The sequence below is a fragment of the Coregonus clupeaformis genome, unplaced genomic scaffold (assembly GCF_020615455.1).
Source record: "Coregonus clupeaformis isolate EN_2021a unplaced genomic scaffold, ASM2061545v1 scaf0005, whole genome shotgun sequence".
In the NCBI taxonomy this organism is placed as follows: Eukaryota; Metazoa; Chordata; class Actinopteri; order Salmoniformes; family Salmonidae; genus Coregonus; species Coregonus clupeaformis.
Window position 1 is genome coordinate 342,892 of NW_025533460.1, and position 23,292 is coordinate 366,183.

General features: G+C 41.1%; 1 protein-coding gene across 1 annotated transcript in view; it reads left to right on the top strand.

Annotated features, from left to right (window-relative positions):
* Nucleotides 1-326: 326 nt before the first annotated feature.
* Nucleotides 327-23,292, top strand: part of LOC121577821 (carboxy-terminal domain RNA polymerase II polypeptide A small phosphatase 2) — a 28,584-nt gene continuing 5,618 nt past the window's right edge. The window contains exons 1-5 of the mRNA XM_041891737.2: nt 327-930; nt 10,442-10,593; nt 17,657-17,695; nt 20,802-20,903; nt 21,534-21,590. Of these exons, the coding sequence (XP_041747671.1) occupies nt 870-930; nt 10,442-10,593; nt 17,657-17,695; nt 20,802-20,903; nt 21,534-21,590 (411 nt within the window). The 5' untranslated portion in view covers nt 327-869. The remainder of the gene's footprint in view (nt 931-10,441; nt 10,594-17,656; nt 17,696-20,801; nt 20,904-21,533; nt 21,591-23,292) is intronic.

Here is a 23,292-nt window from a genome sequence, read left to right on the forward strand (position 1 = left end):
TGTATGCACTCACTAACTGTAAGTCGCTCTGGATAAGAGCGTCTGCTAAAATGACTAAAAGTGTTTAAAAAATATATATATATTTGATTAGGCTATGAGCGAACACAGGAAATATCGGTGCTATACGGAATCCTTGGGACGTCCAAAATTGAATTGAAATTGAATTTAAAATGGTTAAGGTTACGGGTTGATTTAGAGTAGGGACGTTCCAAATAAACTACATAGCACTAACCACACAGGAATGCGCTCAGGACCGAGTGAGTTGAGAAGAATGCCTGTGGTACTCCCCACTTCTACGAGATCCAATCCGCGACGACGAGCGGTTTCAAGGCGCCCCCGAAATCCTCAGAAGAGTAAAAACAAAGCGTTCGATAAACGAAAACAATCCATTATTAATCAGACATACACATTCTTACTTTGGACCAAGATAAGCAATTATTTCAATATATTTTCCATTTTCTTATTGGGGATTATGGTCGTCAAGGTTGTTTATCAGTAGTAAGGGGAACTTGAAACCGGGCCCTGCCATTTCCTCTCGGTTGTTTTGCTTTTTTTATCCTGGATTCTCCATGTTGGAGCAATAGCGAGGTCTTGTCTAGTGTTCGCTAGCTGTCAGAGGGGACCGTAGCGTTACAATAATACACTTTGTGTTAAATGCACGAGACAAATTGGGTAGTTTGAACTAGGAAAAATAGCGGTAGGTAGCTACAATTGCTACGAGAAAAACCAAGGAAGACGTTTTTATCGAAATATTTTAGGATACCAACGGGTTGGGAAGCGCTATTGCTAACCAGCTAGCTGAATGTTGAAAGTAGCTATCTGCGAATTGGGGGAACGGATTGGACTTTGAGGGGCTGTGCATTTGTTAGATGGAAAGTTCTATTATCACTCAAGTGCAGAAAGAAGATAGTCAACTGCCGTCCAAAACAGGTAAGACCTCGGGGTTACTGGCGCAGTGAGATCACTTTATCAATATAATCTTGTTTGTTGAAGCTGACTCGGACGCCAGCTAGCCAACTGTCGCGCAAGGCTAGAGCTAATAGCATGCTAATAACTACACGCCAGTCTAATTCATTAATGTAAGGACAGGTTTGAGTTCGTTTTGTCATGTGAACAACATTTTATTTAGGTTCTTGCTAAATGTGTTTCGGACATGTGGGTCATGGCCTGGAGATATCACAACTGCTGGTTGTACTGAGGTTTGCCAGTGTGTGGGTGTCCATTTTACATTCAGCGCGCGCGTCAAATAATAGAACGTAGCGTCAGTTAGTTAGTGCTATCCCGGCGCAGACGAAAACATCAGTCGGGGATAGGGAACATCTGGATACAGTTCTTTTAGTTTTAACCACACATTTACTCGCTAACTAATGTCTTGTTGGCTAATATTATGCAAACCATCGATTCTAGCCTATATTGTCAGCCAGTTATTCCATAGATTTAAATATTTGTATCATTGAAAAACGGTGAAACAGACAAGTGTTGGAAGTACTGGAATGTCTGGAATGTGCCTGATAATTTTACTTGTCCAGACAGTCACAGATTGCATACTTTTGTTTGCAATTTGTCAGATGAGTTTGTATAAATCCTTTTCTGTTTGGTATGGATGTAACTACAGTACTTCACTCATATGGACTGTCATGCAAATATCTGTCAAAGTAGACGCTCCTTTTATCAGGGTGTTAGGGGACAAAATGAAACTTTGGCTCTTGTGTTATACTTTGTATTCCATGTTATAGAGAAGCTTCTTATAACAAAGAACACTTTATTTTATGAGGATAGGATTTGCCATTGCTGAGGTCTTATTTTCAAGTTATTGGAAAAGGTTCGTGGACAGGTCAATGTTAATCCCTTGTCAAAAATGGCACCTAATCACCTGGATTCTTAAATTCAACATGTTTTGTTCAATATCTCAAGATAGGGTGGTTATTTATTTTGACATTTTCAGTGCTGATATATAACACAGAGATGATCCAAATTAAAGTAACATTTATGAAATTAAAATGCTTTATTACAGTAATTGAAGACTAATCATTTAAGTTAAGGGTTTCATATTAATAACAAATCTTCATGCTTTATGCAAAACTGAGTTTGTAACAATTTATGAAATAGGAATACAACTTTTTATACTATTTTATGCAAATTAGAAACGTAATATGGTAATTAGTTTGCACTAAATTGGAAAAATACAGCATGTTAAGCCCATTCACTTAAAGTAAGGTGGTCATATTGTTAACATATATTGATGAGTAAATTGCCGCCCGTGTCAGCCCGCACGCGCGCGCAGACACACACCAGGGGTGGTAACAGAGTACATCCAAGTAATTAAGTAATAATTAACAAAAAGGGTTACTTTTTACCAATTAGTAACTGTTAGGCTGTTATGTTCTATTCAGTAGCCCAACTGATTAGGCCTAGAGTGCCAAATAATACACCCAACCCTGTGCCACCTGCATACACACACCACACAGTATACTCACACAGCACCCCCACCAACACACACAGCCTAACATAGACATACACTTCTCTGCATCGCCACACACTCACACAGCAGATGTACAGATCCTTGCGACATGGGGCCGTGCATTATCATGCTGAAACATGAGGTGATGGCGGTGGATGAATGGCACGACAATGGGCCTCAGGAGCTCGTCACGGTATCTCAGTGCATTCAAATTGCCATCGATAAAATGCAATTGTTTCTTGTCCGTAGCTTATGCCTGCCATATCATTACCCCACCACCACGGGGCACTCTGTTCACAACGTTGACATCAGCAAACCGCTTGCCCACACATCTGCCCGGTACAGTTGAAACCGGGATTCATCTGTGAAGCGCACACTTCTCCAGCGTGCCAATGGCCATCGAAGGTGAGCATTTGCCCACTGAAGTTGGTTACGACTCCGAACTGCAGTCAGTTCAAGACCCTGGTGAGCACGCAGATGAGATTCCCTGAGACAGTTTCTGACAGTTTGTGCAGAAATTCTTCGGTTGTGTGTGCAAACCCACAGTTTCATCAGCTGTCCGGGTGGCTGGTCTCAGACGATCCTGCATGTGAAGAAGCCGGATGTGGAGGTCCTGAGCAGGCGTTGGTTACACGTGGTCTGCAGTTGTGAGGCCGGTTGGACATACTGACGTAGAGAAATGAACATTCAAATGAACATTCAATTCTCTGGCAACAGCTCTGGTGGACATTCCTGCAGTCAGCATGCCAACTGCACGCTCCCTGAAAACTTGAAACATCTGTGGCATTGGGTTGTGTGAAAACACGGCACATTTTATTGGCCTTTTATTGTCCCCAGCACAAGGTGCACCTGCTTCATGATATGCCACACCTGTCAGGTGGATGGATTATCTTGGTAAAGGAGAAATGTTCACTAAAAGGGATGTAAACAAATTTGTACAAAAATATTTGAGAGAAGTAAGCTTTTTGTGCAAATGGAACATTTCTAAGATGTTTTATTTCAGCTCATGAAACATGGGACCAACACTTTACATGTTGCGTTTATATTTTTGTTCAGTATGGCTATGTTTTTATCGATTGTAGGGCTGTAGCCACTGAATTCTGGTAGTTTTTACTTGAAAGAATAAAACCATCAATCACAAAATTCGCAGCTAGCACAATAGCCTCTCGCCCGGCTCGTTGCCTAAGTTAACGGCGTCAGGCACTCCCACACAGCTAGCAAGCTACCACTCGTCATGGAAAGGGGGTTGCGACACATGAATTTGGACAAATCCTTGACAACCCATACATCAAAACGTAGTTACGATGCTCTACTTTGAAATCTGCTATGTTTTTTTTGTCTCTGAAAATATATCAATGACAAGCGAAGGAAAAATGTTTTACCTTATGTCAGTCAAAAGATGTACATGAATAAAGGGCTGCATTCCCGCAGGATGCCCGCGGGACCTGCGGGTCCCAACAGATAATTGTGGCGCGGTCGTCATTTTTCATGCTGTGGGTGGGAGCGGGCAGTCATCAGACAACTTTGGGCCTAAATCTTTTTTTTGTCCCGCAGATTATTTTGAAACGGTTGTCTTTCTGCTTTGTATGCGTTAGCTTACCTATTGTATTAAAGACACATCTTTGTCACATTATTCACACACTCAAAATTCGCTGCTTCAAGTTCAGTAGCCTGCCTCCTCTCCTAGTTGGGCATGCGAGATCAAGTGTGCCTAGTATATGTGTGGTCTCATTGAAATAGAGTAGACTGCCTAATGCCTATGCATGGGCGGAGAATCACGTGGCAGTTATCTTTCCAAGGAAAGTAACTTAAATATGATTAGACTATAGTTAAGTACAGTTTCTGTAAATAAATATTGATAATGGAAAAAGGTGGAGGGTGCTCAACCAACGTTAGTCGAGTTGCAATAAAAAAAAATGGATCATTTAAAAGGAAAAGGTGTAACGCGCGCACAGGCTACCATGGTGAGCGAGCTTTGCACCTTTTCATTTTCAATAAATATTGATTTGATAGCCTAATATAATGGGCCACGTGAGAATCTCTGGGAATTTAACCTATTTCCTAGGTTATTTTTGCACATTTTGATATTGCCTATAGGGCGCAAAATTGCTGTTACCATTCCTGGCAAGTGAGCTGCGTCACATACGCCTAAAATAAAATTGCGGTACTGCGTTTGGGTTCAGGACCAGTTCTTGAGGTAGCGGGTGGGAGTTGGACAGAAAGCCAGAGGTTGCGGTATGAAAAGCTGCAGGTGCAGCAGTAGCAGGATGAAGAAGTCAGTCCCGCACAGACCTCTACCGTGAAACATGCCTTAGGACTTTCCCATACTTCTTGGCAATACAATGTTACATCAATCTTACTTTAGGTTGAGCAATACCCATCGCAAATAGCAAATATAAACACAGATTTCGCGGTTTTCACAAAAAGGGCTGCCCCTCAGATTTGAACGTTCTTAGCTTTACAGTTGCTTTACTAACTTTTTATAGCAGGCATTATAGAAAATTAACACAGGTCTCCTAAACAATCTCTCAAGCACTAGCCCATATGCTATTGAGTAGCCAGCTAATCTTTATATTTCAAGTTTAGCCAACTTGGATCTATTTGCTAGCTAACAAGGTAGAACAGTTGAATTGTTGTGAACACACCCTTCTGTCCGTCTTCAACTTTTTGAACAACCTGCTAGCCTCTCCACTTTGTTCAGATGTTGAAATCACGTGGCCTACCTTATTTCTCAGAATGCGAACAAATTGCCAATTCCATATAATTGTTTTATGCTTATTGCACATTAATAGAACACAGACAACCTGAACATGAATTTTCCAAAAACAATGTTCCTTGATACTCCTGTTTTAGTAGTCTGCTCTGTACGCAATTTGAGGAGTTGAGACAAAGGGTATTGTTAGAAAGGTTAACTACTCCTCTATTACAGTAAAATAATGTATTTCAGTGTCCATATGACCGATTTTCTGTTCGACCAAACCGAGTTAAAACCGCTTGTCAGAGAGAAAGCACACAGCACAGAATGGAGCAAAGGAGACGAGACCAAAAAGACAACATGAGAACATGCGGACATAAACACTCATAAAAATGGAAAAAGTATAATTGATTCTTGCATATATAGGCATTTGTAATATCGCGCTAAAACATACATTTTAAGTAATCAAATTAATTCTATATATCGCCCAGCCCTACTTGAAAGCTTGGTTTATGTCACTCATGGCTGTAAAAGTATCCATTCAACATTCTCAAAAGCTAGACGGGCTGTTATGAAAACGTACGATTGGAAACATAACATGCTTATGATAGCGTTGTCAGTAGTCATGTGCACTGTAGGGAATAGACAGTACAGTGACAGTAGGATGAGTTTCAGTTGTGAAGTTGAACCCAGTTCCAGTGTAGAACAGGAAGTCTACTTTGCGGCTGCTTCATTCCTGTAGTTGAGAATATGTTGGATAAAACTGGGTTGATGAGTTTAGTTGGGAAATCCAAATCTTCTGATAGGCTAGGCCTGCTGTGTCAATCTAGAGTCCAAAAGTATGATATCAATTACGAGGGGGATCTCAGACTCGGAGTGTGAAGCAGGCCTTAAAATGTGCTACACATAGGATTAGTAAAAAATTATTTTTGCATTGTAATTTCAGAAAATGTCCATAATAAATCTGCAGTAATAGTGGAATGATTGTGTTTCACAGTGTTACTTACCCGCCGGTGTCTGTGTTATCTAGTGGAAATGGGGTCAAGCGCCAATATAGAAATTGCTCTGTCATTTCCTGGTTGCTGAAATTCTACACTGTTCGCTCAATTTCAGTTAGCCTAATGTGAGAAAATAAGCACTGAATAGTGTAGGGAATCATTGCACCATTTAAATCACTGTTCTAGGTGTAGCACCTTTAACCTGAACTGGGCAGAGAACAGAAAATGGTTACAATAAAGGATGGCAAAAGTATTACCTGAGTTTGTATCCCGAAGTGGGAGTGACATGTAGGCTAAAGCCTACTACACAGACATGGGTTTATAATCGACTAGCTCCTGTTTCAGGTGGATCTATCCTATTTTATAATAGCCTATCTAATATGTTTAGGCTACGTTTCCATGCTTCATGTGCTTAAGTGTTCCACTTAGAGAAATATGGCGTGCGTAATGAGGGCAAGCAACAAGATGGTAGTCTTCAATGAAGATAGTGGCTAGTAACACCTCGCTGTGACTCCCCACTGCCTCCCCCACACCGCACCCGCAGTGTTTACATTCACACCAACCATTTGGCCTGTTGAGACTTCAGTAATCATTTAACTCTAAGTGAGAGGCCCATTCTCAAACTGCTTGGCATTCACATCAAAGTGTGTGTACACGTGTTCACCTCATCCAGGTGGGAGCATGTTGAGTAATTTGTAATTCAATTGGATTTATCTCTTTATCTCTTTATCTCTTCCTAACCGGAGTACCTGTGCTCAGAGAGCTGGCGTACTCCAACAGCTTCTTCAATTGTAGCGTGTTTTTGGCGCAGAGTCAAATCATTCAAAATAAAATGTTATTTGTCAAATGCTTCGTAGACCACAGGTGTAGACTAAAAGTGAAATGCTTACTTACGGGTCCTTTTCCAACAATGCAGAGTCTGTAGCTCAATTGGTAGAGCATGGCGCTTGTAACGCCGGGGTAGTGGGTTCGATCCCCGGGACCACCCATACTTAAAAATGTATGCACGCATGACTGTAAGTCGCTTTGGATAATGGCATAAAAAAATATATATATATTATTTTTTTAAGATAATATATCTTTTTTAAAGTGACAGTGACAAGGAATAAATACACAATGAATAACGAATAAAAATAAGGAGTAGAAAATAACATGGCTATATACAGGGAGTACCAGTACTGAGTCAGTGTGCAGGGGTACGAGGTAATTGAGGTAGCCATGTACTGTAGGTAGGGGTAAAGTGACTAGGCAACAGGATAGATAGACAGTAGCAGCAATGTATGTGGTGAAAGTGTATGTGTGTGTTGAGGTGTAAGAGTTGGTGCAAAAAAGGGTCAATGCAGGTAGCCATTTGATTAGCTATTTAGCAGTCTTGTTTAAAAGTCTTGGGGATAGAAGCTGTTCAGGGACCTGTTGGTTCCAGACTTGGTGCATTGGTATCACTTTCCATGCTGTAGCAGAGAGAACAGTCTGTGGCAGTTTTGGGCCTTCCTCTGACACCGCCTGGTAGGCTTGGGCGGTATACCGTATCTACCGTATACCGGGGTATTTGGAAATAGCCACGGGATGGTTTGTCAATACCGGTGAAACTATTTATTTGAAGTTTTTCAATATGTTTTAATATTTGTAGCTATTTTAAGTAAATACCTGCAGTCAACTTGTGCAATACGTTAGGAGATGAAGCAGATCGTGTTCTTCATTTCACCTGTCACGTTATTTTACATTATGAAGCTTACCATAGTTCCCAGAACAGTTGAGCCAGTTACGTGTTTGTTTGTAAATAGCACAACCGGAGAAAGCGACAGTTTGTGACGGGTTGCGTTATATATTGAAAGTGTTTTTTTGCTTCAATAGAGTGATCAGGGACATACAACTATAGTTTTCCTTCACAGAAAGCGCTACACATTCGGCAGAAAATAGCTTAATTGTCATCAGATGAAAGTGCAACGCTATTTGGCTGGCAGCCACACAAGTAAATAAGCTAACAATGAAAAAGCAAGTTCTTTTTTGCAAAAACGATGCATGACCATAATATTTCTAATGTTTATCATAGAAAGAGTGTAGCCAGCTACATTTCCTAATGTTTTGCTTAAAGTTAATCTTGCATTTTACTGAAGAAAAGTAGTCTGGTAGTCACGAGAAAAGAACCAGAGAAAAGTAACTGCACATCAGTCAGGGCACTGTCTGCTGTTAGAATGCTTTGGGAATTCTCATGCGAGTGGAGAAGTGCAACTGAAGCACAAAATTAGTTTGATGCCAAGCAGAAATTACAATAAGAAGTATTTTAGATCTGCGTTTACAAAACGCAGCAAGATATTTCTTTAGCGTGTTTTATATGTTTTCCTGTGTGAAAAACAAAGAATGATAGTTAGGGAGACCCCTAAGTTTAACTTGCTAGTTATTTAATGAAGTGGCTGAATTTATAAGATGACTGGGCATCATATTGTTCGCTTTCTGCCGTGTTTGATACATCAAAGCCCTGTGGATGGGTTATCTGTACAGCTGCCACTGCTGCTTGATTTCCTTGCGCTTTTTTTTCTCCTCTCTGCTCATCTGCTCCTCCCCCATCTTCTGGAGCAGAGCAGGCAGGCCTGTTGCCCTAACAACTCCCAGACGCAACACACAGACAGTGTGTACACACTACTGTTCTTCCTTCAGAAAATGTGTTAAAACTTTCTTCATTTGCACAATCTCTCGTTCACATTCGCTTGTAAATGTCCAAACTCACAAAAAATGACATTCGGTAGCTCCTACCTATACATGTATAACTTTATGAGCGGGATTGCCTGTCTTGGGAATTTGTTTATTTTCGTTTGCGCTCGTTAGCATATTTAGCTAGCAGCCTCCATGGAGATTCTGTATTATTTGTGCTAATTTTGTTAGCATTCTGGTAATAGACGCCCAATGGTATTTTTATTTTTATTTTTTTTGCACCCCCTTGTGTACTAAGCTGTTAATAATACAGTAAATCCTGGGATTGGAGAAGGACGGTATGATGATATGAAAATCTGGATACTGCCCAACCCTACCGCCTGGTATAGTCACTATTAATAGCAACGTCGGCATTTGTCTAATAAAATATATTTACTGTCAGTAATGCTGCAATATGTAACTGTTTGGGCGACCTTACCAAATTCACATAGATGTCATTCTCATTGAAAGCAAGTCTAATAAGCAGTAGATCTGTTCTATGTGCGCTATATCTATGCTTCCCGTTCAGTTTAGTTTTAGCCACTTACTTTCAGTTTTGTACACCAACTTCAAACAGCTGAAAGTACAATATTTGTAGTTATTGACAATACATTTCACAGCAGTTTAGATGGTACAATTATTCTCTTCACTATGCATAGCTTTTTTTGTCACAAACTGAAATTAGGCAAACTATTAGAATTTTAGCAACCAGGAAATGGCGACGCGATTTCTACATATTGCACCTTTATATGTTTGTCAGCGTTTGTTGATTGTAGCCTCTTGAGTCGGTGAGTGCATCCCAAATGGCCCCCTATTTAGTGCTCTACTTTTGACCAGGGCCCATAGTGCACTACATGGGCAATAGGGTGCTTTTTGGGAGTCAGGCAGTGGCTTTTTATGTCCTCCTCTCGTGCATCCAATGCCTGAGTTTGTAAATGGAGCCGACTCCCTTCTCTTCCCTCTGACCCGGTGAACTGTGGCTATGCAGAAATAGACCCATACAGAGAGCAGGATCAGTTTCCTCCCTGCTCTGATCTATCAGCCCTGGTAAAGACCACGAAGGGAGGCCTGATGGATCTATTCTAGTGGAAACAGGATTCTCCTCTATAGAGGGATATGGACGGCACATTATGGCCAGGGCGGTTTCCCGGACACATGTTCGTCGTAGTCCTGGACTAAGAAACATGCTCAATGGAGAATCTCAATTTTTAAATAACTTTTTAGTCCAGGACTAGGATCAATCTGTGTCTAGGAAACCAGCCCTAATGTTATACTGGTTATTAGAGAGGGTGACATTATAAAGGGTTTGTGCCAATTAGGTGTGTCAGTTATTGTAGGCCTACTTGTTGTGGGTGTTTGTTACTGATTGAGATTGACTGGAAGACTCACAAGTGCAAATGAAAGTAGTCCCAGAGAAGTCTGTTTAGGGGTAAAGGGGAGGTTGTAAGGGATGACATTTTTGTCCTTTAATCTCATATAAAAACACTATCTCTTATTAGTCTAGGTGTGGGGTGGCCCATATAGGGTTTCACCTGCCATGAGTTTATTTACACATTTGTCCATTTGTTGATATTATTTTGTTCCTTCTCTCCCTAGGCCAGCTGAACAAATCTTCCCCAAAGAAGCCTCGGAGTCGGAATATCTTCAAAGCGCTCTTCTGTTGCCTCCGAGCACAGGATGCCCCTCAGCCTACACCCCCTGCCCAGGATACCCTACTCCCTCCTGAGGACAATGGGACGATCGACAAGGTAACAAACACAACCGCCAGTCAGCCAGCCACTCCAGTGGTCCACAGCTGCATAGGTCGAAAAAATACAGGTTAAGATAACGTATTAATTCCATGCGGCAGCGTTAGAAAATAAATTGGACCAGCACTGTTGCTGATTCTATAGGATTAGCATTGAAAACGTGACTAGAAATGGGGAAATCAAGTAGTAAAGTGGCTGTAGATAATTAGAAAAACGTTTAAATGAATAGAATGACAGTAAAACAGTAATGCTATGCGTTTGCTGAGTAGTTAGCTGTAATTTACTATGATTGTGTTTATTTTCCACTTTGATGGCAAACTTTCTTTTTATATAGTAATATACACTGAACAAAAATATAATACTAGGGTTGCACATTTTGGTCACAACATTTTGGTCAGACCCTCAATAACCGGTCAACAAACTGTTACATTTTTTCTAAACAGTAAAATGACATGACCAACAGAAAATACTATTAGACATCTGTATATAATGACGAGATGCTTATGTTTCCGCTCTAACAAAGGGAGTTGGGCCAAGGCGGGAAGGCAGGCGACAAGCTTAGGCACAAAATAAGCCCATAGAAACGTATTGAGCTTATTTTGGACAGATTTTGGCGAATGTGGAATATCTCGTTTTGCCTCTTCCTCTCTGATACTATGCATGCATACAAGGACCAAACATTTTTCATTAAGAGCTTAATGGAAACATGCAACAATAGCAAGCCTATCGTATTACAGTTCAAAAGGCTATAGCCTATTATTGACGAGCAGTTGTGACAGATTATAATCTCTGTTCGAAATTTAGAAAGAGGGGGAATCTAATAGCAACAAATATGATGGGTTGCTAATATGACTAGGATTGTGCCTTTGGCTTCTGGACAATGAAATAAAGTTGACATGAAAACCAATAGAACAGGAGAGAAATGAGGAAGTCTTATAAAATAATTTCCATCCACGTTTCTACAGATGGTTTTCACAAGGCTACTTTGAAGCAAGGTAAGACATGCCTCATTATTTGAAATAAAGTAAAACATTCAGGTTTCAAACAATTATTCTGCCTCAAGCTCACATTGCAAAGTGGTGGGTGACGTGCTGATAGTCAATGGTAGGTAGGCTATAAAAAAGAAAAGAGGACCAAGGCACTCTTCATATAATTAATGAAAATGCCTTTATTTGTATGGCATGTTTTCTCCGACGTGTTTCAGCTACATGGCCTTCGTCAGGGAGTACAAGAATATGATAATACAATGTCCTCTTTTGAACAGATTTTTCCAAACAACCCTGATTAGAAGAGGGAATGGTTACATAATTCATTGGACAACACCTAGTAAGCAATACTATACCCATTAAAAAGTTAAACAGATGCCTCACAGGTCCTCAACTGGCAGTCTTCATTAAATAGTACCCGCAAAACACCAGTCTCAACGTCAACAGTGAAGAGGCGACTCCGGGATGCTGATCTTCTAGGCAGAGTTGCAAAGAAAAAGCCATATCTCAGACTGGCCAATAAAAATAAAATATTAAGATGGCCAGTCTGAGATATGGCTTTTTCTTTGCAACTCTGCCTAGAAGATCAGCATCCTGGAGTCGCCTCTTCACTGTTGACATTGAGACTGGTGTTTTGCGGGTACTATTTAATGAAGACTGCCAGTTGAGGACCTGTGAGGCATCTGTTTCTCAAACTAGACACCAATGTATTTGTCCTCTTGCTTAGTTGTGCACCGAGGCCTCCCACTCTTTCTATTCTGGTTAGAGCCAGTTTGCGCTGTTCTGTGAAGGGAGTAGTACACAGCGTTGTACGAGATCTTCAGTTTCTTGGCAATTTCTCGCATAGAATAGCCTTCATTTCTCAGAACAAGAATAGACTGACGAGTTTCAGAAGAAAGTTCTTTGTTTCTGGCCATTTTGAGCCTGTAATCGAACCCACAATTGCTGATGCTCCAGATACTCAACTAGTCTGAAGAAGGCCAGTTGTATTGCTTCTTTAATCAGCACAACAGTTTTCAGCTGTGCTAACATAATTTCAAAATTGATCAATTAGCCTTTTAAAATGATAAACTTGGATTAGCAAACACAACATGCCATTGGAACACAGGACTGATGGTTGCTGATAATGGGTCTCTGTACGCCTATGTAGATATTCCATTAAAAATCAGCCGTTTCCAGCTACAAAAGCCATTTACAACATTAACAATGTCTACACTGTATTTCTGATCAATTTGATGTTATTTTAATGGACAGAAATTGCTTTTCTTTCGAAAACAAGGACATTTCTAAGTGACCCCAAACTTTTGAACGGTAGTGTATGTACAGTACCAGTCAAAAGTTTGGACACACCTACTCATTCAAGTGTTTATCTTTATTTTTACCATTTTCTAAATTGTAGAATAATAGTGAAGACATCAAAACTATGAAATAACACATGGAATAATGTAGTAACCAAAAAAGTGTTAAACAAATCAAAATATATTTTAGATTCTTCAAAGTACCCACCCTTTAATATAATATAATAATATGCCATTTAGCACACGCTTTTATCCAAAGCGACTTACAGTCATGCGTGCATACATTTTTTGTTTATGGGTGGTCCGTTACAAGCGCCGTGCTCTACCAGCTGAGCTACAGAGGACGGCTTTGCACACTCTTGGCATTCTCTCAACCAGCTTCATGAGGAATGCTTTTCCAACCGTCTTGAAGGAGTTCCTACATATGCTGAGCACTTGTTGGCTGCTTTTCATTCACTCTGCGGTCCAACTCATCCCAAACCATCTCAATTGGGTTGCGGTCGGGTGATTTGTGGAGGCCAGGTCATCTGATGCAGCACTCCATCACTCTCCTTCTTGGTCAAATAGCCCTTACACAGCCTGGAGGTGTGTTGGGTCATTGTCCTTTTCAAAAACAAATGATAGTCCCACTAAGCGCAAACCAGATGGGCTGGCATATCGCTGCAGAATACTGTGGTAGCCATGCTGGTTAAGTGTGCCTTGAATTCTAAATAAATCACAGACCGTGTCATCAGCAAAGCACAATCACACCACCACCTCCATGCTTCACGGTGGGAACCACACATGCGGAGATCATCCATTCACCTACTCTGCGTCTCACAAAGACACGGCGGTTGGAACCAAAACATTTGGACTCATCAGACCAAAAGGACAGATTTCCACCGGTCTAATTGCTCATGTTTCTTGGCCCAACAAGTCTCTTCTTATTGGTGTCCTTTAGTAGTGGTTTCTTTCACGCAGTTTCCTTTGAACAGTTGATGTCGAGATGTGTCTATTACTTGAACTCTGAAACATTTATTTTAGCTGCAATCTGAGGTGCAGTTAACTCTAATGAATTTATCCTCTGCAGCAGAGGTATCTCTGGGTCTTCCTTTCCTGTGGCGGTCCTCATGAGCTTCCTGTAGCTCAGTTGGTAGAGAATGGCGCTTGCAACGCCAGGGTTGTGGGTTCGATTCCCATGGGGGGGCAGTATGAAAAATGTATGCACTCACTAACTGTAAGTCGCTCTGGATAAGAGCGTCTGCTAAATTACAAAAAGAAAATCCAGTTTCATCATAGCGCTTGATGGTTTTTCTGACTGCACTTGAAGAAACTTTCAAAGTTCTTGAAAGTTTCCAGATTGACTGACCTTAATGTCTTAAAGTAATGATGGACTGTTGTTTCTCTTTGCTTATTTGAGCTGTTCCTGCCATAATATGGACTTGGTCTTTTACCAAATAGGGCTATCTTCTGTATACCACCCCTACCTTGTCACAACACAACTGATTGGCTCAAACGCATTAAGAAGGAAAGAAATTCCACAAATGTACTTTTAAGGAGGCACCCCTGTTAATTGAAATGCATTCCAGGTGACTACCTCATGAAGCTGGTTGAGAGAATGCGTGTGCAAAGCTGTCATCAAGGGCGGCAGATAGCTTAGTGGGTAAGAGCGTTGTGCCAGTAACCGAAAGGTCGCTGGTTCTAATCCCAGAGCCGACTAGGTCAAAAATCTGTCTGTGCCCTTAAACAAGGCACTTAACCCTAATTGCTCCTGTAAGTCGCTCTGGATAAGAGCGTCTGCTAAATGACTAAAAAATAAAAAATAAAATAAAAAGCAACGGGTGGCTACTTTGAAGAATCTCCAATATAAAATATATTTTGATTGAACACTTTTTTGGTTACTACATGATTCCATATGTGTTATTTCATAGTTTTGATGTCTTCACTATTATTCTACAATGTAGAAAATAGTAAAAACAAAGAAAAACCCTGGAATTAGTAGGTTTGTCAAGCCTTTGACTGGTACTGTATATGTATAGATTTTATTTTCCTCCAGCGCTGGTCCAATAAAATTGTTTATTTTCGAATGCTTCTGCATGGAATTATTACTTTATCTTAACCTTTTTATCTTCAACCTAGACAGCTCCTAATACAGGACAGACTTCATAAAAGTTAGGCTGGCTGAGTACACTGAGTACTTTATAGAAAGCATTAGTGTAGTAGACCAACTTCTGTCCAAGAGGCTGTGGCTAGTAATGATGTAATTTTACATCAGAATTGGTCTTAAAAAGTGACATGTCCCATTAATAGTTTTGATTTTGAGGTAAGTCATGTTAGATAAATCGGAGTAAATGGAGAATAAAGGCTGGATGGAGATTTTATAACTTCTCCCTGACCGATAAATTGAACTTCATCCTCTACATTCTTATCGCTTCAGATTCAGTGTGCTGCTGTCTTCTTAAATCTGCACTCACGTTGTTCAGTACTCTAGATGCACCATGTAATTACAAGATCAGATGGCTATTGGGGCCTAATATGACTCTGAATCACGATGGCTCTATTAATGTAATTAACCAACTAGAGTAGAGCTGGCCTGATTTTATACGGTACAACACTCGTATTTGGGTAAGTGGGTAAGCATGCCTGCGTCCCAAATGGCAGCAAATTCTCGATATAGTGCACTACTTTAGACCAGGGCCCATAGGGCTCTAGTCAAAAGTAGTGCACTATATCGAGAATAGGGTGCCATTTGGGACGCGTCCCATGTCTTTATTACCCTGCAGATTAATATCTGTGACTCTCTGAATTACAGTTCCACTTGGCTTAATTACTCATGTCCCCACACCATGTTAAGATGTTCGACTGCTCACGAACATCACAAGAATTTACTCAACCGCAGTTCAGTCTTATGGATTTAATTGGGCCAAGATAGAGGGTGGCGATAAAGACAATTAAATGATTCAAATGCAAGCGTTTTCTCGTAGTTGAAAGGCAGGTTTACCACCACACTTCACAGATCTGCCCTGTAATAATTTTATTAGAACTACAGTATATTGATGACACTGTTTTAGTAAGCATGTTGGTGAATGGCCATTTTAAATGTGAGCTGTTCAGACTTAGGCTAAAAGGTCAAACTCAGCCCTGTGTTAACTAATCGTCCCCTTCGACTGATGATGCTTCAACCATTTACCAAAAACATTAATCATCAATAAAGAAAAAACCCACACCAAGCTATGTTATGTTTTACTTTATCACATAGGTTAACATGACTGTGTGGACCTCACTGTTCTTATGTCCAAAGTGTTCAGAGAGAGCATGGCTAGGTTTAGAATAAGATAAGCACCTTGTAGGCGGCAGCACGTTTAGACTGAGTAAAATATTTTGGCTGCCGATATTAGGCTAGTTTTCTCCCACCATTAGGCAGTATTAGGCCTATCCTCAAGCCAATGAAAGACTATGTAGCCTAGTGCTTGTTTGTGTTCTCCTACTAGGCACAGTTCAGAACGGTCATGGATATAGGCCTAGAATAGATGTTTGTGTTGAGCCCTGTTGGTGGGTTTGGGATGGATGAGTGGGAGTTGACTCTAGAACCTACACTGAACACAAATATAAACGCAGCATGTAAAGTGTTGGTCCTGTCGTTATTAGAAAAGCACGAACATAAAATGTTCCTTCACAGTCCCATGTTTCATGAGCTGAAATAAAAGATCCCAGACATTTTCCATACGCACAAAAAGCTTATTTCTCTCAAATTGGGCACAAATTTGTTTACATCCCTGTTAGTGAGCATTTCTTCTTTGCCATGGTAATCCATCCACCTGACAGGTGTGGCATATCAATAAGCTGATTTAACAGCATGATCATTACATAGGTGCACCTTTTGCTGGTGACAATAAAAGGCCACTCTAAAATGTTCGGTTTTGTCACACAACAGAATGCCACAGATGTCTCAAGTTTTGAGGGAGCGTGCAATTGGCATGTTGACTGCAGGAATGTCCACCAGAGCTGTTGCCATAGAATTTGTAATGTTCATTTCTCTACCATAAGCAGCCACCAATGTCGTTTTAGAGAATTTGGCAGTATGTCCAACCGGTCTCACAACCACAGACCACGTATATGGCGTCGTGTGGGCGAGTGGTTTGCTGATGTCAACGTTGTGAACAGAGTGCCCCATGGTGGCGGTGGGGTTATGGTATGGGCAGGCATAAGCTACAGACAATGAACACAATTGCATTTTATCGATTGCAATTTGAATGCACAGAGATACCGTGACGAGATCCTGAGGCCCATTGTCGTGCCATTCATCTGCCGACATCACCTCATGTTTCAGCATGATAATTCTGTACACAATTCCTGGAAGCTGAAAATGTCCCAGTTCTTCCATGGCCTGCATACTCACCAGACATGTCACCCATGGGACTGATTTCCTTATATGAACTGTAACAGTAAAATCTTTGAAATTGTTGCATGTTGCGTTAATATTTTTGTTCAGTATTGTTAATGCATATCCATCATCTCCAGCACCACCCCAACATCAAATGTGAAAATTGTACGTTTTGTAGTAAAAAAAGAGAGAGGAAGAGAATTGTTTCCAATGACATCTTCTGTGATTTTAACCAATTATGAGTAGGCATTGCCTACTAATTGGTTGTTGTCATTGGAAACACTTATCTTCCATTCTTTCTTACTACAAAATATAGAAACATGCCATTTGCACATGTGGTGGTGCTGGAGATGATTAATATGAAGTAGAGAAATTGTGAAATGTCCCTTTAACTGTCTTTTCATCTCTCTGTTTAGCTTGATCTACTTCAGAACCTTCGCTACCAGTTACATCAAGTACGTAAAGGACAATATCACTGTGGTTTTTGTTGGAGTAGAGACTAGACTGAATGGGCTTGGATTAAACTGTTACTTTTGGTATGATGCTATATATTATAACTGATAATTCTGTGTTTTGATCCATTATCCATTGATCCATGTTAAACAGTTAAGCTATTCTATTTGGGGTGGAAAAGGAAATGAATTCACTTTTACGGGACGGTGTGCATTGTGCAATAGGATACAGTGGGGAAAAAAAGTATTTAGTCAGCCACCAATTGTGCAAGTTCTCCCACTTAAAAAGATGAGAGAGGCCTGTAATTTTCATCATAGGTACACATCAACTATGACAGACAAATTGAGAAAAAAAATCCAGAAAATCACATTGTAGGATTTTTTATGAATTTATTTGCAAATTATGGTGGAAAATAAGTATTTGGTCACCTACAAACAAGCAAGATTTCTGGCTCTCACAGACCTGTAACTTCTTCTTTAAGAGGCTCCTCTGTCCTCCACTCGTTACCTGTATTAATGGCACCTGTTTGAACTTGTTATCAGTATAAAAGACACCTGTCCACAACCTCAAACAGTCACACTCCAAACTCCACTATGGCCAAGACCAAAGAGCTGTCAAAGGACACCAGAAACAAAATTGTAGACCTGCACCAGGCTGGGAACACTGAATCTGCAATAGGTAAGCAGCTTGGTTTGAAGAAATCAACTGTGGGAGCAATTATTAGGCAATGGAAGACATACAAGACCACTGATAATCTCCCTCGATCTGGGGCTCCACGCAAGATCTCACCCCGTGGGGTCAAAATTATCACAAGAACGGTGAGCAAAAATCCCAGAACCACACGGGGGACCTAGTGAATGACCTGCAGAGAGCTGGGACCAAAGTAACAAAGCCTACCATCAGTAACACACTACGCCGCCAGGGACTTAAATCCTGCAGTGCCAGACGTGTCCCCCTGCTTAAGCCAGTACATGTCTAGGCCCGTCTGAAGTTTGCTAGAGTGCATTTGTATGATCCAGAAGAGGATTGGGAGAATGTCATATGGTCAGATGAAACCAAAATATAACTTTTTGGTAAAAACTCAACTCGTCGTGTTTGGAGGACAAAGAATGCTGAGTTGCATCCAAAGAACACCATACCTACTGTGAAGCATGGGTGTGGAAACATTATGCTTTGGGGCTGTTTTTTCTGCAAAGGGACCAGGACGACTGATCCGTGTAAAGGAAAGAATGAATGGGGCCATGTATCGTGAGATTTTGAGTGAAAACCTCCTTCCATCAGCAAGGGCATTGAAGATGAAACGTGGCTGGGTCTTTCAGCATGACAATGATCCCAAACACACTGCCCGGGCAACGAAGGAGTGGCTTCGTAAGAAGCATTTCAAGGTCCTGGAGTGGCTCTAGCCAGTCTCCAGATCTCAACCCCATAGAAAATCTTTGGAGGGAGTTGAAAGTCTGTGTTGCCCAGCGACAGCCCCAAAACGTCACTGCTCTAGAGGAGATCTGCATGGAGGAATGGGCCAAAATACCAGCAACAGTGTGTGAAAACCTTGTGAAGACTTACAGAAAACGTTTGACCTGTGTCATTGCCAACAAAGGGTATATAACAAAGTATTGAGAAACTTTTGTTATTGACCAAATACTTATTTTCCAACATAATTTGCAAATAAATTCATAAAAAATCCTACAATGTGATTTTCTGGATTTTTTTTCCTCATTTTGTCTGTCATAGTTGACGTGTACCTATGATGAAAATTACAGGCCTCTCTCATCTTTTTAAGTGCGAGAACTTGCACAATTGGTGGCTGACTAAATACTTTTTTTCCCCACTGTACGTGTCTGAAATTGTAATGTGTATGGACGAATTATATACGCTAGGACCAAATACATTAACATATCAAGAAGTCCCCTTTGTTACTGTAGATGGGTTATTATTCTGGAACTCACATTGAACCCTTCATTCTCAAACTAAAAGGTTTTCCTAGCTGGAGAAATGTGATTCCTGTATAGAATCGCACCAGAGGTTCCAGGTCAATAGATGATAGATTCCCTCTCGAATATTTAATTGAAGGTGCAATATGCAGAAATCACGCTGCCATTTCCTGGTTGATAAAATTTGAATAGTTTGCCACATTTCAGTTTGTGACAAAACAAGCAGTCATTGTGTAGAGAAACATTGTACCATCTAAACCGCTGTGAAATATATTTTCCATAACCAATAATATTGTATTTTCAGCTGTTTGAAGCTGATGTACAAAACCGAAAGTAAAAGACGCAATAACGAAACTTAAGGGAAGCATAGAAATAGCGCACATAGAACAGATCGCTTCTTAGACATGCTTTCAATGAGAATGACAGCCTTAACTGACATTTCTATGTGAATTTGATTGGGTCGCCCAAAAAGTTACTTATTGCAGCTTTAAGATTGGGGTGTGTCATCTTTCATTTAACTTGTAGGGGAAAGGTCACCTGATGGACAAATGCGTTACTACAGTGCACTCTGAATATAAGAATCAACCACTTAGAGGTTTTAAACGGTGGGACAGAAGTATTTCTAAACTGTATTTACAATGTACTTTACTGGGACCGATGTGATTCTAATAACCAATGCGATTCTTACAAGACTGGTGCGCTGTAATGTGATAACAGGAGAAGAGAGAGGAGGATGTGAGTAACGTAGTGGTGCAGGTTTAGTTATGTGGTTCCGTTTTGACATCCCCACCTATACCCTGCTTCTATCCGCTACCCTCTACCCTCCTCTTCTCCTCTACTCCTCCTCTAATCATCCTCTAATCTTCTATCCTCCTATGCTTTTCTACCCTCTAATCCTCTACTCTTCTACCCTCTAATCCTCTACTCTTCTACCCTCTAATCCTCTACTCTTCTACCCTCTAATCCTCTACTCTTCTACCCTCTAATCCACTACTCTTCTACCCTCTAATCCTCTACTCTTCTAACATTTTAATCATCCTCTACTCCTCTACCCTCCTCTAATCATCCTCTACTCCTCTACCCTCCTCTAATCATCCTCTAATCTTCTACCCTCCTCTACTCCTCCTCCTCTACTACTCCTTTATCCTCTACTTCACTCTTCCCCTGTTCCGCTCAGGTCCCAGGGACCAGTCTACTGCCCGAGGTAACCCCCCAGGATGAGGGCAAGATCTGTGTGGTCATTGACCTGGATGAGACACTGGTGCACAGCTCCTTCAAGGTAATACACATACACACAGGTAATAAGAAACAGTGCTATTGGAAAACATAGTTTGACCTATTATCTCACCACATATCCAGAATTAGGAGACATCTTGTTTTGATCCTGTGCAGGCCATGGCAGTTGATCATACATAATAGCATGATCCATAGCTCTTACTTAACCTGTTTGCAACAACAAGCTGTAATCGTTTGATCGGCTAGTCCTCTTTCTTTGTGTCCCGTCTGACTTCAAGATCCCACTATTAGACTGTGTCGTAGGTGGTAATGGACAGCTGTTAGCTGGATCAGGTAGCTCTTTACACTGGCTGTGAGACGGGAGCTGCTGATGCTGTAAACATATTCAATCAACAAATCAATGGTCACTGGCAGACAAACCACTGTTGTCCACGTCCCCCATAGTTAACATGTTTCTCATAACAAGGCATGATTTGGTTTGCTTTTGTTGGGGAGTGGGAGGGTTAGTTTTTTGCTCATTTAAAACTTTGATATGCTTTTAGATGAATCTCCTAATCAGAATATCAAACTTTTTTAGTTAATGTATACGTCTGTCTTTTGCGTGTCACTGCAACTGATTATATTTTATCTGAAAACTGTGATGGTAAATGGTCGTCTTCTCCTCATTCTGTAGCCCGTCAGTAATGCTGACTTCATTGTACCTGTGGAGATTGAAGGAACAACACACCAGGTAACTGACAATGGCATTTAGATCAACGTACATGTATGTGTGTGGATATATACACTACCAGTCAAAAGTTTGGACACACCTACTCATTCAAGGGTTTTTCTTTATTTTTACTATTTTCTACATTGTAGAATAATAGTGAAGACATCAAAACTATGAAATAACACAAATGGATTCATGTAGTAACCAAAAAAGTGTTAAACAAATCCAAATAGCCATCCTTTGCCTTGATGACAGCTTTGCATACTAAGTAACCACGCCAGCCCAGGACCTCCACATCTGGATTCTTCCCCTGCAGGATCATCTGAGACCAGCCACTTGGACAGCTGATGAAACTGAGGAGTATTTCTGTCTGTAATAAAGCCCTTTTGTGGGGAAAAACTAATTCTGATTGGCTGGGCCTCGTTCCCCAGTGGGTGGGTCTATGGCAGCGCCCCTGGCTATAGATTAGGGCCTGATGAATTTATTTCAATTGACTGATTTCGTTATATGAACTGTAACTCAGTAAAATTGTTGCATGTTGCGTTTTATATTTTTGTAAAGTATATAATGTGTATACACACACACACAATATATACAGAAGTATGTGGACACCCCTTCAAATGAGTGGATTTGGCTATTTCAGCCACACCCGTTGCTGACAGGTGTATCAAATCGAGCACACAGCCATCCATAGACAAACATTGGCAGTAGAATTACTGAAGAGCTCAGTGACTTTCAACGTGGCACTGTCATAGGATGCCACCTTTCCAACAAGTCAGTCAGTAAAATGTCTGCCCTGCTTGAGCTGCCCCAGTCAAATGTTATTCCGAAGTAGAATAGTCTAGGAGCAACAATGGCTCAGCCGCAAAGTGGTAGGCCACACAAGCTCACAGAACTGGACCGCCGAGTGCTGTTGCGCGTAAATATCGTCTGTCCTCGGTTGCAACATCCTCTGGAGCAACGTCAGCACAAGCACTGTTTGTCGGGAGCTTCATGAAATGGGTTTCCATGGCCGAGCAGCCGCACACAAGCCTAAGATCACCATGCGCAATGCCAAGCGTCGGCTGGAGTGGTGTAAAGCTTGCCGCCATTGGACTCTGGAGCAATGGAAACGCGTTCTCTTGAGTGATGAATCACGTTTCACCATCTGGCAGTCCGATGTACGAATCTGGGTTTGGCAGATGCCAGGAGGACGCTACCTGCCCCAATGCATAGTGCCAACTGTAAAGTTTGGTGGTGGAGGAATAATGGTCTGTGGCTGTTTTTCATGGTTTGTGCTAGGCCCCTTAGTTCCAGTGAAGGGAAATCTCATCGCTACAGCATACAATGACATTCTAGATGATTCTGTGCTTCCAACTTTGTGGCAACAGTTTGGGGAAGGCCCTTTCCTGTTTCAGCATGACAATTTCCCCCGTGCACAAAGAGAGGTCCATACAGAAATGGTTTGTCGAGATCGATGTGGAAGAACTTGACTGGCCTGCACAGAGCCCTGACCTCAATCCCATCGAACACCTTTGGGATTAATTGGAATTCTGACTACGAGCCAGGCCTAATCGCCCAACATCAGTGCTCGACCTCACTAATGCTCTTGTGGCTGAATGGAAGCACGTCCCCGCAGCAATGTTCCAACATCTAGTGGAAAGCCTTCCCAGAAGAGTGGAGGCTGGTATAGCAGCAAAAGGGGTACCAACTCCATATTAATGCCCATGATTTTGGAATGAGA